At 36.3% G+C, this 17,894-nt stretch overlaps 1 protein-coding gene across 12 annotated transcripts in view; it reads left to right on the top strand.

The window, feature by feature from the left end:
* EEA1 (early endosome antigen 1) overlaps positions 1 to 17,894 on the top strand; it is a 146,049-nt gene that overhangs the window by 117,546 nt on the left and 10,609 nt on the right. For all 12 annotated transcript variants that reach the window (XR_016395010.1, XR_016395007.1, XR_016395004.1 and 9 more), the window contains 7 exons: positions 5,955 to 6,137; positions 13,169 to 13,354; positions 14,340 to 14,471; positions 15,459 to 15,644; positions 16,556 to 16,794; positions 17,051 to 17,171; positions 17,766 to 17,864. Coding sequence is in view for 5 of the 12 variants with exons in the window: in XM_089921119.1 (XP_089777245.1) it covers positions 5,955 to 6,137; positions 13,169 to 13,354; positions 14,340 to 14,471; positions 15,459 to 15,644; positions 16,556 to 16,794; positions 17,051 to 17,171; positions 17,766 to 17,864 (1,146 nt within the window). In the remaining 7 variants the exon portion in view is untranslated. The remainder of the gene's footprint in view (positions 1 to 5,954; positions 6,138 to 13,168; positions 13,355 to 14,339; positions 14,472 to 15,458; positions 15,645 to 16,555; positions 16,795 to 17,050; positions 17,172 to 17,765; positions 17,865 to 17,894) is intronic.

Here is a 17,894-nt window from a genome sequence, read left to right as displayed (position 1 = left end):
ACTAACAATGTTAAGAGAATAATTTATACATTTCTAGTGTATTAGAAAATTTTATAGGAATTAAAAAATAAATTATCCTCATTAAGGGAATATAATCAAGAACAAAAATCACAAATTGAGATATATTTAAATATTCAGTAGTATAGGTTTCATATAGTTATAATTGTTTGGTTTTTTAAGTTATAATGGTTTCCATTTCCAAACCTATCCTTATTTATTATTAAGCATCCATTCTTCATCCTTAAGTATGTTTTTTGTTTTTTTTTGGCGGTACGCGGGCCTCTAACTGTTGTGGCCTCTCCCGTTGCGGAGCAACAGGCTCTGGATGCGCAGGCTCAGCGGCCATGGCTCACAGGCGCAGCCGCTCCGCGGCATGTGGGATCCTCCCGGACTGGGGCACGAACCCGTGTCCCCTGCATCGGCAGGCGGACTCTCAACCACTGCGCCACTAGGGAAGCCCCTTAAGTATGTTTTAATACTTGTCCAGACTAAGAGTTGATAAAAGTGGATTGAACTTAATATTTGAACAAAATGAGGTTTTCTCCACTGTTGATGTATGCATATTAATTAGTTCATGGAGTAGAAAGATATAAGATCCCTAGTATGTAAAACAAGCAAAATATGTCATGTTATTAATAGTTGGCTTGTCACATTACTAGAGGAAAAAAAAAATTTACCCCACAAATACATATTTTATGTTGACTACTATTTTTATAACTATTATTATGGCCATTTTACAAAAGAGTAATTTTCTAATAACACAAACAAGAATAGACAAATTTGTCTATCCTTTTTTTGTGTGTGTTATATATAATCATACATCAGGATATAATTATCATAGTATGTATTTTGTTCTATGATTTGATATCTTGAGGTCATTTTTTCCCATATCTATTAGCCTCATATTCAGGTTTTCCTTAGATCTTCATTTTTATAACAGTATGACTTAGTAAATTAAAAAAAAACCCAACAACTATTTTTAGCACATTTTCTTTTTTATTAACTTATTAATTATAGTAAGATTTCTTCCAGATTTATGATTAATATATATTGCCTATACTTTGCATGGCTTTACTAGATGACACCTTAAGGATTTTGAGATTCAGAGGAAATGTTCTTATTGGTAGTTGTCTTACTTGGGACTGTTAAAACAAAAATACCATAGACTTGGTGGTTTAAAAAATAAGCATTTATTTCTCACAGTTCTGGAGACTGGGAAGTTTAAGATAAAGGCACTGGCATATTGAGTGTCTGGTGAGGGCCCACTTTCTGGCTTGTGGACAGCTGTCTTCTTGCTGTATCCTTATATGCTGTATCCTTATATGACTGAGATTATCTCTTGTGTTTCTTCTTTTAAGGGCACTAATCCAATTCACGAGGGCTCCACCCTCATGACCTCCCAAAGACTCCACATCCAAATACCATCACATTTGATCTAGGCTTCAACATGAATTTGGGGGGGGGGTGTCACAAACATTCATAGCAGTAGTTCACTTGTGTCAGTGTATGAATGCTAGGAAAAGGAACACCTTTAACCTTGGGGAGGACAGCATTTTGGGGGAGTGTTGGGTAGATAGCCAGTCTCTGTAAATTAGACTTGGAATTTGGAGTACGTAGAGAATCACTGAAAGGCAAGAATTGTTTGGTTTTATTGAGGAGCAGTGTACTATCATGGAAAGAAGATAAATTTTAGAGGCAGGCAAATTTGAATTTAAATTCTGTGTGACACACATTAGGTTTATGGTCACAGGAAAGTGATCCATCTTTCTGGACTAAATAAAATAGGGTCATAGAGTTGTAAAGGTTGAGATAATTTGAAGCAATTATACTTCAATAAAGATCTATTAAAAAAAAGATTGCGATAATGTATTTAAAGTACCTAGTACTGTGTGTGCCGAGTGCCATGTGGAAGCAAAATAGTTGTTGGATATTATATATAAGTGTAGCAAACTATGATCTAAGAGTGTCATTTTGCCTGGTAAACCATACAGTGATGGTCTCTGGAAACTTTTCACTGGGCCACAGTGAAATAGGAAAAACAAGGATAAAGTTTAAATGGGTATAGATGTGTATGAGTACACACACACACAACGCACACACCCCATGTATATCTGTATCTACGTTTATCTATCTATCTATATGAAACACACATATACATACATTTTTAAAATGTGATTGTGATTGTTTGGAAGTCACAGGGAAATCCAGCAAGGCTATATAAGTCATCAGTTCCTGTACCAACCTTATTTGAAACCTAATGTGGGAATACAGAATGAATAGGATATGGCCCCTATTCTCAAGTAGCCTATAATTTAATGAGGAATCAGGTATGTAGGGAAAAAGAAAACTGTAGTAGAAAGGAGAATGAGAAAAATTCAAACTTAATGGAAATTTTGACTGGCTTTCTAGAGGAGCTAGCATTTGAACTGTGTCTTTGAAGACTATCCTAATTTTGAAAGATTAAAAAAAAGAGGAAATTAGATATTTCAAAGGAGAGGAAACAATATTAGCAAAGTTTGCGAAACTCAAAAAAAATGTCGTTATAGAAGATTTGCTATTGGAATACCTCGTAAGTGGAGAAGTGAGGGGAGATAAGGCTATAGAATTGGATGAAATCAGATCACAGTAGATGTTGTATAGTTGTTTCCACTTTAAATTTTTAATATTGGAAGACTAAAGGTAAAAATCTTTAGAAGGGAGAAATGTAGTCAGACCTGTTTTAGAGCAAAAACTGATAAGCTTGTGAAGGATAAATTGTAAATGATTGACCCTCCTGTATTCTCCTTTGGAACTTTGGGTTTACTTCTGTTAAACCCATTATCAAGTTGTTACACTGATCTTTTTATTTTTTTAATTTTCTTTTATTTAACTTAACCACTAATAGATTTGAATTCCTCAAAGTCAGAAAACTGTGTTTTCTAACAAATAAGCTATCAATGATTTTTTAAACAATGAATGAATGAATCAGCCTGTCATTTAGAGTAAGTAAAATGAAGGCCCAAATATGAACCCAGAGGGCAATTATGATCAGTGTTGAGACTTTGTAGAGGGCTTATCTGAGCCATAAAGGTGATTGAAGAGAAAGAAAACTAGATTTGTGGGGGGGGGAAATGTTAAAGAAAAGAAGTAGTATTCGACCAAAAAAAAAAAAAATGCAGTGTAGTCTTCAACATGAAAAACAATGTCCAGGAATTCTTCATTGTGAAGACTCTAAATTGGAGGTAATGTGGGATGTTATCAGATAATGTGTGTGGTGATGAGCCCCCTTTCCTCCATAGGCAGCTAGCACTACCTCCTGGCAATCTGCTTCCTAGCTCTCTTGAATCTATCCCCTTTTCTTATTTCCCAACTGCCACAGTCTTAGTCTAGGCTATTTTTTTTCTCTTATGTGGACTATTATAAGAGTCTCTTAATGGATGTCCTGGGCTCTATTTGTCCACCTCCCATCTGTTTGTCATTTATTCATTCAAGAAATATTACTAGGCACCTATTCTGTGCCATGGACACAGTTCTAGGTGTTGGAGGTGTAGCTGTGAACAGACAAGGAACCTATTCTCATGGACTTAAACTTTCTTGGGGGGAAGAAACTTAAACAGGGTGATGTGAAAGACAGTGATGGGACAGAGCCCTACTAAAAGGTTGGGTGATCAAAGAAGCCCCTCTGAAGAGATTTGAGCTGATACATGAAATACAAGAGCTATCCATATAGTGGTCGGGGCGGGACAACTAGTGCAAAGATCTTAAGGCTAGAACAAGCTTGGTATTTTCTAAAAACGGAGACCAGTATAAGTTAAGTATAGTGGAGAGAGGAAGAGTAATATGCGATGAGTTCAGAGAAGTAGACAGGGGTAAAGGCATAAACATAGAAACTTGAAGATTATAAGATAACAGAGAATGATGTATTTTGTTCAAAGGATAATTAGAATCGATTAGGAGATTTTGAGCAGAGAATGGTGGGATCTGACTAAAGGGACATAAAGGAGCAAGCAGGAAAGGCATTGAAAAACTATTGCAGTAGTCTAGAAAGTACAAGATGATGGCATGAACTAAAGTGTTAGCAGTGGATGATTTGGGAATATCTTTTGTAAGCTGAGTCATCAGGACTTGCTGATAGGTTAGATGGTGAGAGATGATGGAAAGAGGAGTCTAGAATAATTCTAGGTTTGTGGCTTGTACAAGTGGATAGATGGCCATATTTACTGGGGGAAGTAGCATGTTTTTGAGGAGCAGGGTTGTTGTCAGGAATCAAGATTTCTACTTGAGATAGATATCTATCAATCACTCAAGTGAAGATGTCAGGGAGTACTTGGATATAATGAGCCCAGAGTTCAGGCAGAGGGGTTGGAGCTAGAGACATAAATTCAGGAGTCAATTGTAAATAAACAATATTTTTTAAAATACTTTTTTTTAAACTTAACAAGGATTTATTCACAGGAATACTTGTAAGTAGAGAAAAATAACAGAAAAGCTAAACAAATGAAATGAAGAGGATCCAAACCAACTTTCACTTTGTAGCTTTTTACTTGCACCCTGTGTGCATATATCTAGGGCACAGAGGGCCACCAACATATGCCAATACAGTGTAGGAACCCTGCATTATGTCCATTAACTTAAACATATCTTTAAGATCATGCTTTGAACAAAAAAAGAAAGCTTAGAAGGCAATATGTTGAGTGGGAATAAACATTGAAATATAGCAATCATGTCTTCAACTTCTACAATTATCTTTATGTGCCAACTAACACTTAGGCAGCCTCTTACAGATCTTTTACCATGTAATTTAAGTTTTAGAAGTTTTGATAAATCACTAGTAGTATATAGCCATGCAGAAAGCACATCACACTGACAGCACAGAGGCAAAGATTTTGCACAGATATATCTGCTTTCCACATTGTGCAGTTTACACACAATACAATATCAGTCTTATTCCTAACAGATCCTAAAAAGATTTCAAGGCCTAGCTGTAAACTACAGTACTTTATATCTATATTCTTAATAAAAATGGGTCTAGTTGGGATCTTCTAAATAGAGACTGTATATAGAATAAAAGAGGGCTAGAGACTGAACCCTGGGGTCACACAGTATTGAGAGATCAAACAAGAGAGGAGCTAGTAAAAGATTTTAAGATGGAATGACCAGTGAGGTAGGAGGAGAACCTAAAACACAAGATGTCCTGGAAACCAGGTTGAAGAATGTTTCTAGGAGGGGGCATCATCAACTGTTTGAAGGACTGCTGGGATGTTCAATGAGATGTGGACAAGGGCATGAATACTGGATTTTGGAACAAGGGGGTCGCTGATGACTTCAACAGCAGTTTCATTGAAGTGTATTTATTTTAAAAGCCAAGTGCTTCTTTTCATGCTATGCTTACATATATTTTATTTATGTCATAATTTGTGCATATCTCCTGAATCTTCTTAAAGACTGAAGGTTTAGAGTTTAGAGGAGTTGCACCTTTGCAACATTTTCTTCTCTTCTTCTGCCTTGATGTTAATAAAGATGACCTGTAGAAATTTCTTGTTATTCTTGAACTTCAAGGAGTAGAAACAGTATACTTCAACTTAGTAATGGCTTTTTAATTATTTCGTGTAGAAATTTCCCATAGTTCAACCTTAAATTATATCATCTTTTAAAGCATGCAGCACTGTATCTTCCATCAGAATGTAGTTGTTACTTTCAGTCTCCTGAGACCTTGGTACTTGGATTCTCAGTGAAATTCTTTTTTCTTTATTTAATTGCTGTTTCATTTTTTGTCTTTTAAATTAGGACTTGTTGAATTTTGTAATTCTTTAATTTTGTAACTATAAGGTAAGTTACACTTTATTAAAGTAGAATTTTAGGGCATAACTACAATTCAGTTTGTTCTTAGGAATCTTAGTTGTGTGGATTTCATTCTATATTTGTAACTGGTTTTTGGTATGCATACTGTTTTAAATAACTATTGTATGTTTCAGACAGAACTTGAGAATAAACTACAGCAGCAGTCAACACAAGCAGCACAGGAACTTGGAGCAGAGAAACAGAAAATATCAGTGTTACAAAATACCTATGAAAAAAGTCAGGAAAGTCTAAAACAGCTTCAGTCTGATTTCTATGGGAAGGAATCTGAACTTCTTGCCACAAGGCAAGATCTTAAGGTATAGTGAACTATACTATTATATCATAAAAACCAGTAAGTTGTTTATAGACATTCATTAAATGATTGATTTGAACCCAAATGGGCACAGGAATGTTAGTATTTGTGGAATACCATGCTTCTTTTCTGTTGAATTATTATATTTGGAGAAACATGCTTTTTAAATTGTTTTATATAACAAAATATATATGTAAATACAGGCATTTAAAAATAACATCTTTAATAGAAATAATTTGGAAATTGTTAATTGCTACATTGGCTTATCTAAGGACTTTGCTGCCTTTATGTAAAAAAAAATAACTTTTAAAACGGACTGCTGTTAAAAAAATCTAAGGAGTTTTTTATTTTTCAATTTTTTTGCGGTATGCGGGCCTCCCACTGCTGTGGCGTCTCGCATTGCGGAGCACAGGCTCCGGACGCGCAGGCTCAGCGGCCATGGCTCACGGGCCTAGCCGCTCCGCAGCATGTGGGATCTTCCCGGACCGGGGCACGAACCTGCGTCCCTTGCATCGGCAGGCGGACTCTCAACTGCTGCGCCACCAGGGAAGCCCTAAAAAAAATCTAAGGAGTTTTCAATGTAAACCACTTGTGAAAATGCAAGCAATTTTACTGTTGCTTGTCAAGCAATATTAACTTCAGTTTTATATATTAGTCAACTTCCCAAGACTACTGGAATGCATAATGATTAAAATTAGATTATAGCTCAAAGTAAACTTAACCTTAATTATCTAAACATATATGGATATTCTGTCCTTGGCAATACTGTTTGATTAAAGTATCATTTTTACTAAAATGAAGGCTATGGAAAAAGGGTAAACAATTTTTATGTAGCATTAAGGTATCAGTTCTCTAAGTGAAATGGAACATTTGTATTCTCTCGCAGAAGAGTTAGACATTTCTCTTCTTTTTTTTTTTTGCGGTATGTGGGTCTCTCACTGTTGTGGCCTCTCCCGTTGCGGAGCACAGGCTCCGGACACGCAGGCTCAGCGGCCATGGCTCCCGGGCCCAGCCGCTCCGCGGCACGTGGGATCCTCCCGGACCGGGGCACGAACCCGTGTCCCCTGCGTTGGCAGGCGGACTCTCAACCACTGTGCCACCAGGGAAGCCCCAGCCATTTCTCTTTTTTTGTCATAGTGAAATAGTATGCTTTTTGATTCTTTCCTATGTTTGGATATTTGTTTCTTAATTTAAAATGCCTTATTGAAAAGTTCTGTTGAAAATCACAGAATATTTTTATATATAATATACATAAATATGCTATGTCACTTTATTCATAGGCTGCTATAGGGAAGGCTTTATGAAGGAGGTAGGACTTGGCCAGGTCCTGAAGGATATAAGAATTTGAATACACAGAGTCCTGAGAAAGATCAGTTCACTCAGGGGCACATTTGAGAAAAGGTGCAGCAGTGGGAACCAGCAAAGCCAGGAGGCAGTCACCATAATTGTCTTGCTAGAGTGCTGCTTTGTGTTTGGAAGTTAAAGTTAAAAAGGTTGGGATCAAACTGTGAGGTATCTTAGATGCCTAGCAAGGACGACTGACTGGACTTTATATTGGGTTGCGCGGGGGATGAAGAGTCTAAGCAGAGGAATAAAATGAAGAAGGTAACAACCTGGAACTGGTTTATAGATAGCAGCTTGGTTTGGATCTGGCGTAAACTAGTGCTGGGGAGATTAGTTAAGAGGCTATCTCCCTTCCTTCCTCCATAAACTCCAGTAATCTAGCTGTGAGCTGATTAGAACTGGAGTTAAAGAGGATGGAACAGAAGAGATTAATGGGAGAGAGAATATGAAACAAAAGGGCTGAATAACGTACAGGGTGCAAGGAAGTGAAGGAATCAGTGGTGACTAATGATCTGACAAAGAAACAGGAGACTGGGTAAAAGAATTTTCATAGGGCCAACAGTAGATATTATATATATATATAAAGTTCACAATTAGCAAGAGTTCTTTAAAAAAATTACCACCTGACATTTAGAAAGTGTCTTACTTGCTATATTCTCTAAGTAGCTTTAAATTATTATTAGTTTTCCTTTACAATACTGTTGCAAGTCAGGGAGGGTTTGTGGAAGAGTTTGGACTTTATCCTAAAGGCAGGAGGGAACCACTGAAAGGATGTGCTCGGATTTGTATTTTAGGCCAATAACTGGCTGCAGGAGAAGGAATGGATTGTAGGGGAACGTGGCTGAATGTTGGGATGAGAGAGGAGACTTTGTGGCAGTCCAAGTGTGGATGGTGACAGCTCGGGCTGGTAGTAGTAAGGATGCAGAATGTGCATGAATTCAAAGGACATTGAAGTGATAGAGAAGATGAAACCTAATGACTGAGTAGAAGTTCTGTAGAAATCACGTTTTTTCTTCATATGGATGTATAATTTACCCAAGAGCATAACACAGTAATAAGACTTAGATCTTCTAAATCAGTATTTTTTTCATTAAGCCAACAATTATTTTTATTATGCCCGAAAGCTACATCATGTTCTAATTTTATACACAAAAGAAAAATTCAAATGTAAACATGGGCAAGAAGAGAAAGACAGAGGGATAAGGCTGTTGTGGAGTTTAACAACTGTTGAGAGGCCGTGGATAGACTCTCTTCAAAGCTTCCTTTTGCAGATGAAACTGAGGCCCTGCTTGGTTAGTGACAGGCCTAGTGTTTGCACAATAACAGAACGATGATTGGATCTCAGTTCTTCTTATTCATAGCCCTTTTTTTAAAAAAAATAATTAATTAATTTGGCTGCGTTGGGTCATCGTTGCTGTGCGTGGGCTTTTCTCTAGTGGTGAGCGGGCGTACTCTTCCTCGCGATGCGTGGGCTTCTCATTGCGGTGGCTTCTCTTGTTGCGGAGCATGGGCTCTAGGCGCTTGGGCTTCAGTAGTTGTGGCACACAGGCTCGGCAGTTGTGGCTCTCAGTCTCTAGAGCACAGGCTCAGTTGTGGTGCACGGGCTTAGTTGCTCTGCAGCATGTGGGATCTTCCTGGACCAGGGCTCGAACCCATGTCCTCTGCATTGGCAGGTGGATTCTTAACCAGTATGCCACTGGGGAAGACCAGTAGCCCTTTATTGTTTTACCATCATTTCACTAGAATTTTTTTTATAAAATAGGATATTGACAAATATAAAATAGGATATTGAAATTTTTAATAAAATAGGATATTGACAAATTTTTATAAAATAGGATATTGACAAAATATCCTATTTTATTTTTTTATGAAATAGGATATTTGGAAGTTAATCCTTCCAAAATGACAGGTATCTGAACTACTTAATTTTTTAAAAAAGAAAGAAATTGCTAGGAAAGTTCAAGTAATATTTATAATAGGCCAGAATAATGGATCAGCCATTCTTTTGCTTCAGTGATTATTATATGACCTTAGGTATAAGAGAGAAAGGGAGACGTTCAGAACCTTGTAACATGACACCTAAGTCAAGGCTGCCATCTGTGGGCTGATGGTGTATACCAAGACACCAGTAGAACAGAAGACCGGCTGGCTTGATCTATGCCTTTAGCCCCATCTGCTGGATTATTTATGAAATACTGAAATTTGTTGACTGGATATTTCAAACTGGCTATGCTGTGTGCTATTCTTTGTTTTCCAGGAAAGGTAAAAGTGGCGTTTAACTGTAAATTTTGCACCCTCAGTGAAGTGAAAATTCTAGGATAAAAAGTTTAGAATTAAATGTAAATCTTCTTAGCCTAGTACTGTTCTTTATGTCATTTCATCAAACATCAAGAAAAAGTAATAACTAAAAATTTTAAAGTTTTATTTTGAAAGAGAAAAGGGAAAAATTGAACAGACCCCCCCCCAAAAAAACCCACCAATAGCTACCACAGAACAGTGTAGAAAATCTTTTTTTTTTGCTACATTACTATAATGTGATTGGAGTATTCAGGATCAGGGTTGGTACTTGATCTACTCAGGGATTTGCTTATTCCAGTGGCAGTGGGTGGCTTAAAGATAGCCCCAGTAAACCATCTAATGGAAGAGGGAGTTCTCCAAGGGAGAAGATGCTGAGCAGATGAAAATAATATAGTCTGAAGCAAGAAAGATAAAAGGAAAATTTGAAACGGCAGTATACTGCTGAATGACATAGATTGAATATTCAGAGGCAAGGTAGAACATGTCTTGGCTCAGAAAATAGTGCATATTTTGAACTTGACTTTAAAGATTTAGTCACTAGGATTTTGTGAGTTCAGAATTTTATAGGCTGTTATTTAAACCATGGACTTTGGAATTCTGTGGTTAGAGATTGGGGGTATTCTTGCTTTTAGGCTCTAGCAAGTGTGTTGGTATTCTTTAGCATTAGATCAGGACCTCTGTTACCGAATTACAATTGCTATAGACAGCATGGGCTAGGCTTTGTCAAATTTTATTCTTTTTCTCTGAAATCACACTCACCTTTTGTGATACTTAGGTCAGTTCCAACATGCCCACAAAGCCTTCTTTAAACATTCCACAGAGAATACACTCACACTCGTTTTTCTGTGCATTTGGCACATAGCAAATGCTCTAATACCCTGTACAACTTCCATTTTATACCCTGGTTCTGTTTTCCAGGCTATATGGTCAGCTTCTTTAAGTCCAGGACCATCTTTTACCCTCCTGTCTACCTTAGTAGTATACTCAATTAAAGCTTAGCTGCTTGATTAGTAAAGGACTAGATGACTTTAAGTCTTTTCCAAAACGGAAGTCTTACAGTTTTTAGTGTTCCACTGGAAACTATTGAAAATGGAAATTTGGTTTATATCAGAAAAGACTTCTGAACTGGGTTATTTGTAAGGAATAATCTCTTTCAGGAAGCTTAAGTAAAGCCCTTTAAATAAGGTTTTCATTTATTTTTCATCGATTCTTTATCAAATGCTTACTGTAGCCAAGCCTAGATAGCAGTGATTCCTCCTGAATTGTATCTTCTGCCTTTTTTTTCAAAGAAACTGTATCTCCAGAATAAGAAAGATAAACTTCTTCTAGATGGTGGAAGAGCATCTTAGAGTTATTTCCCTTAGCAGCTGAGTGGCAAGGTTCCTGCCATTTTCCATTCCCCACCTGTTACCATATCCACCTCCAAATCAAAACCTAATGAGTCACAAAGTTGCTCTTTCCCCCAGCTTCAGCTTCTTGAAATATTTGGGCCTTCGAACAGTTAGTAACTATGGACTGTGTTAACTGACAGCGCTACTTCTACCACACAGATGAGAAGTTAAAAGGATGGGGGTGATGGCCTTGTTAGAAGTAGAGCCTCAGATGTCTGGTTGACTTTACTCTTTTAGTTCACTTAATCAGGTTGGCAGATTTGAAATACATTTTTTCCCCCAAGACAAAAACCCCTTTCTGTTTATTAAATAAACCTTTTAGCATGTCAAGGGCCATCATAGATCCTACAAAACATGTATGCATATATAATGTCATGTTTAACTATCTCTTTTTAAATTGCTTTCTTCCCATGTCTCCCCATATCTTCTCATTATGTATATGTTCTCTGAGTGTGTTTGATATGGTTCCTACTTATTTGATATTCTTCGTATCACTTAGCTAGTAAATACAGATTATTTCTAGAAGCTTTGAAATTGCTTCAGTTTTTTTTTTTTTTTTTTTTTTTTTTTTTGCGGTACGCGGGCCTCTCACTGTTGTGGCCTCTCCCGTTGCGGAGCACAGACTCCAGACGCGCAGGCTCAGCGGCCATGGCTCACGGGCCCAGCCGCTCCGCGGCATGTGGGATCTTCCCGGACCGGGGCACGAACCCGTGTCCCCTGCATCGGCAGGCAGACTCTCAACCACTGCACCACCAGGGAAGCCCCTTCAGTTTTATTAAATATTTTATACTTGCCTATGGAAAATACTACAAGTATTTTGCATAGGCAAGAGAGTTAGTTATCTAGCATTCTTTCTCTTTTACATCATCTTACTGAAGGGCATAACATACTATCTTTTTTTTTAAATTTAACTTTTTTAACATCTTTATTGGAGTATAATTGCTTTACAATGTTGTGTTAGTTTCTGCTGTATAACAAAGTGAATCAGCTACACATATACATACATCCCCATATCTCCTCCCTCTTGCGTCTCCCTCCCACCCTCCCTATCCCACCCCTCTAGGTGGTCACAAAGCACCGACCTGATCTCCCTGTGCTATGTGGCTGCTTCCCACTAGCTATCTGTTTTACATTTGGTAGGTGTATATATGTCACTGCCACTCTCTCACTTCGTCCCAGCTTACCCTTCCCCCTCCCCGTGTCCTCAAGTCCGTTTTCTACATCTGAGTCTTTATTCCTGTTCTGCCCCTAGGTTCATCAGAACTATTTTTTTAGATGCCATATATATGTGTTAGCATATGGTATTTATTCTCTTTTTGACTTCACTTTGTATGACAGACTCTAGGTCCATCCGCCTCACTACAAATAACTCAATTTTGTTTCTTTTTATGGCTGAGTAATATTCCATTGTATATATGTGCCACATCTTCTTTATCCATTCATCTGTCGATGGACACTTAGGTTGCTTCCATGTTCTGGCTATTCTAAACAGTCTTGCAATGAACATTGTGGTACATGTCTCTTTTTGAATTATGGTTTTCTCAGGGTATATGCCCAGTAGTGGGATTGCTGGGTCATATGGTAGTTCTATTTTTAGTTTTTTAAGGAACCTCCATACTGTTCTCCATAGTGGCTGTATCAATTTACATTCCCACCAACAGTGCAAGGGGGTTCCCTTTTCTCCACACCCTCTCCAGCATTTATTGTTTGTAGATTTTATGATGATGGCCATTCTGACTGGTGTGAGGTGATACCTCATTGTGGTTTTGATTTGCATTTCTCTAATGATTAGTGGTGTTGAGCATCCTTTCATGTGTTTAATTGGCAATCTGTATATCTTTGGAGAAATGTCTCTTTAGGTCTTCTGCCCATTTACTATCTTTTTAAAGTATATTACTTTCCACTATGCTATGCATAACGTACGTATAACTGTTAACTATTATGTTTCTGTTGAAATTTGCCAAAAAATGACATAATAATTTGGGGAAATTGTTTTTATAAGTCTATAGAAGAGAAGCTTTCTCTAGCACAGGAGGACTTGATTTCAAATAGAAATCAAATTGGAAACCAAAATAAATTGATTCAAGAACTGAAGACCACCAAGGCTACTTTGGAGCAAGATTTAGCAAAGAAAGAACAGCAATTGAAGGAGCAGAGTAAAGCACTACAGGATATACAGAAAGAAAAGGTATTTTATTTTCTGACTAAATCTAGAATCTTAGTATTTAAAATTAAGAACCAGCTTTTTCTAAAGGTAAGTAGGGGTGTATTTTATATAAATGATGCTAAGTTATAAAGTTGAAAGCATTGTGTTATGACTAGTATGTTTAAAGATCAGTTAAAATTTTATATGAGAAATTCAAATTCTAGGAAACATTTTTTGGTTTCATAATTGAAATTTTATATTTCCATCAGCTGATATTATTCTGAAGTGTTCAGTTCCTGAAGTTCTTGGTGTATTTTATTTGTGCAGTTCCTGAATTATGTGTTTTTTTATTTTTTGCTGCACTGTGTGGCTTGTGGGATCTTACTGCTCTGACCAAGGATCAAACCCAGGCCCTTGTCAGTGAGAGTGCGGAGTTCTAACCACTGGACCGCCAGGGAATTACCTCTGAATTATTTTTAAAAATTGGTGGATGTTTTTGTAGTGATGGCGCTGGTGAGGCTGGCATGAAATTTATGATTTGTGCCTCAAGGTTAGAAAATTCTGACAGAACTATAGTTTAGAGGCCTTTAATTACAAGGGTTTTAGATCAGGCAGATCTTGTTTTAGTTATATGGTTCTACTTTTAATAGCTTATTTAACTGCTCTAAGTCTTTGCTCCTTTACCTATAAAATGATTAAAAAGAGCTACCTGGCATAGAGATTAGATAATGTACACTCCTCCTCCCTAGGCGCCCTATATAAAGATAGTGATGATGATAATAAGCATAAGATGGTAGTTTTAGCTAAACTTTAGCCAGGCACTATTAATTTTAATAGTTACTGTAACTATTTAATCCTTATAACGATCTTATTGTTCGTATTGTATAAATAAGGACACAGAGGCAAGAGAAGGTAAATAATTTGCTCAAGTTAACTAAGGTGGAAGGGGCAGAGAGAGTCATAAATAGTAGCAGTCATTTTTGTTATATTACTTTTAATTTAAAACTTTAATAAATCTTTTCTATAGTCACTGAAAGAAAAAGAACTAGTAAATGAAAAATGTAAATTGGCAGAGATAGAGGAAATTAAGTGTAGACAAGAAAAAGAAATTGCTAAATTGAGTGAAGAACTCAAGTCTCACAAGCAAGAAAGCATAAAGGTATGTGAAGATAATCATTGTTTTTCCTTTTGTATTGTATTAGTGTTGTTAAAAATATTTGTGTATACATATTTATTTATTTAATTTATTTATTTTAGGACATACTATGTGCCAGGCACATTGTTTTGCTGTTTTTTGACAAATACTCTCGCTCTCACAGTGCTCGTGTTGCATAATATCTATACACATTGAAACTATGTTACCTTTGTTTTCAAATTACTTAATAAAGCAGAGTAACCCTAAAAGTTTAGATTTTATTGAGGTGATAATCGACAGAGCTATCCATTATGCTTACAGATAGTAAACTTCAAAATATGTAAGAGTTTAGAATTAAGATTTTAAGGGATTGTTTTTTTAATCGTTTTTCTTCCTAAAATCCTTTAATAATCTGTTGTTTAGAACATTTTTCCTATCATTAGCATGACTGGCATGCCACCTGAAAAAATTAACTGCTTATAATTTGCTTTGTAAAGTGTTTGTAAAATGTCATTTTCTTAGAGAAAGGTTGGATTTTCCCTTGAGTGCTCTCATAATACCTCTTATGTCTATCAGTATACTTGCCATTTTGCTTTATAATTACTTACCTCTTTATGTCATTATGTTCTTCCAGACTGTGACTTCCTTAAAGCAGGGACTGTATATAATTCATCTTTATATATATATCCCTAGAACCTGACACAGTGTGCGATGCCTAAATGTTGAACCAATAAATGCCTCCTAAATGAAGAAAGGGAAAATAAGGGGTAGAAAATTCTCACATAATTTAATCAAAACATATGCATGCAAAGCATCACTTGAATTTAAATGATTGTTGAGCAGGAAGTACATAATATTTCACCTTTTTAATCAACTGTTTGAAATACTGAACTTTAAGACTCTTGTAAGAGGCTAAAACTCTTTGTTTATATTGTAATAAGTTGCATAAATTTCAGCTACATTTTTTTTTTTTTTACCATAAAGGATGACTTATTTTGGCCTTTCTCATAGGAGGTAACAAATCTCAAGGATGCCAAACAGCTTTTGATTCAGCAGAAATTAGAGCTTCAAGGGAAAGTAGATTCCCTAAAGGCAACCCTTGAACAGGAGAAGAAAGCCCAGCAAATGCTAAAAGAGCAGATGAAAAAGGAAGAAGATGAGCTGAAGAAAGAATTTATGGAGAAGGAAGCTAAACTGGTAAGTTAGTGGTGGGAGGTGTGTTTTTTAATTGATTTTGTAAATTAATCCAGTTAGAGAGGATTTTTCTACTTAAAAATTATGATTCAAATGCTCACCTAACATTTAATTTTTGATTTAAGACAAGAGATCTGATTTGTCTAAATAGCTGACATGTGATTGGAAATATTTTATTCTGTGATTATATTTTGGTTTATATAAGTGAAAATTCAATAAAACATGATGGGGGGGCACTTTTAGTGCCAGAAAAACAAACAAACCTATAACTATGTAGATTGAGGTAAATGGCATGAATGCTAATCATGTTAAACTCATTTGTTTGTTCAAACTGAATGTTGATAAGGGGGAACGAATGGAAACTTCAGTTTGGAATTACAATGACCAAAGTCTACTTTTCCTTCCCTAACTTGTGCATGCCAAATGGGAAGCATCTGGCTTTCCTCTGTTGAATTAAGTCCAGATAGCCCCAGATAAATTGACTGCTGAATGTTTTCGTTGAAGAACTGCAATTTCAAGTTCACACAGTGATTTGAAGTACTGTTTTTTTGGCAGGTTGATAGAGACAAAAGGATGCATTTGGAATTTGAGACATAAGAAAATGCTAGCTCTATCTCCAGGGCACCTTGCTATCCCTAACTATGTGTTTTTCCCCTGTTCTAGTGGAAAAAAGGAATATCTCAAATTGCTTTACTTTAGTTTGATCTTATAAGAGGCTTGCTGACCACCATTTCAGTGTTATGACCACTGTCAGTTCAAATTACACAGATGTTTGTGGAATCAGTTTTATCAGTGCCTTCTTCCCTGAAGAAGTAATATTATTTATGTTGCCAATATTTAAAGTTCAACAACTAACTTAAATTTTGCACTACTTTTGTAATAGGTTTTTTACCCACTGTTTTTCCTTTTCTCAGCTTTCCGAAATAAAAGGAAAAGAAGTAGGAATGAAGCAGCATGAAGAAAATGAGACTAAACTTACCATGCAGATTACAGCATTAAATGAAAACTTGGGCACCATAAAGAAGGAGTGGCAGTCCAGTCAACGGAGAGTCAGTGAGCTTGAGAAACAGACGGACGACTTACGGGGTGAAATTGCGGTATTGGAAGCAACGGTTCAAAATAATCAAGATGAAAGGAGGGCACTACTAGAAAGGTGGTTGATGTCTAGTAAAATTAGTTTATTTCCATGCTAAGTGATAAAAAGGTTGTTGTATTCCACATTTAAAAAAATAGAAGTCTTGAGAAAAGTGCTCCTGCAGGTATTTAAGTAGCCATTTAAAAATTAACCCTTACAACAGAGTTGAAATTAATGTATTATGTTTAAAGTTACTAAAGTAGTTCATTATCTGTGTTCAGAGAGGGTCTTTAATGATTTTTTAAAAATGAATTGTTTTTGCAATCTATTTCAGGTGTCTTAAAGGAGAAGGTGAAATAGAAAAGCTTCAAACCAAAGTACTAGAATTGCAAAGAAAGCTGGATAATACAACTGCAGCAGTGCAGGAACTGGGCAGAGAGAATCAGTCCCTTCAAGTGAGTCACCTGGTGTATGAGGCAGTTTTTTAGTCTAGAATTTACCTCTTAGTGAAAAGCATATTTTCAGCATTTAAAAAAAATCTCATATTTAATAATACTTTTGAATGGCTACTGCCTGTGTAGCAGTATTGCAGGTGTTACAGGTAATTAAATATAAGATTTAAAGAACTTATCTGAGACCCCAATGATTAGAGAGCCACATCATTCATGAATTGTCATTATTGGGACGAGCACAAAGGAATGAATGAGTTACTATGTGATAAAGAAGTGATCTGAGCATATGCTCAGAGTTCCAAGGAAGGATTGATCCTTAGGGTTAGAATGAATGGGAAATCACCAAAGGTTAGAAATTACCAATGCCTTTGAGGTATAAAACTTGCTTTGCTTTGCTTTATTTATTTATTTATCTATTTATGTATTTATTTATTGTCATTCAGACTTAATTATGTAACAACTTTTGATAATGGAAGTTGACCAAAGTATTTCTGATTTTTAAAATTTTATCCATTTTAAAACTTGGCCACCAACTTAGAAATTATCAATCATTCTTTACAGCACTGAACATTATAATGTATTTTTTTTTTTGAATAGATCAAACATACACAAGCGTTGAATAGAAAGTGGGCTGAAGACAATGAAGTACAAAACTGTATGGCCTGTGGGAAAGGCTTTTCAGTAACCGTGAGACGGGTAAATGGTTTTGTTACATTGCTATGGTTC

This window comes from Delphinapterus leucas, chromosome 11, assembly GCF_059928025.1.
Source record: "Delphinapterus leucas isolate spDelLeu-1000000601 "Yukka" chromosome 11, BTC_Dleu_Yukka2, whole genome shotgun sequence".
In the NCBI taxonomy this organism is placed as follows: Eukaryota; Metazoa; Chordata; class Mammalia; order Artiodactyla; family Monodontidae; genus Delphinapterus; species Delphinapterus leucas.
This window is presented reverse-complemented; position numbering and strand designations above follow the sequence as displayed.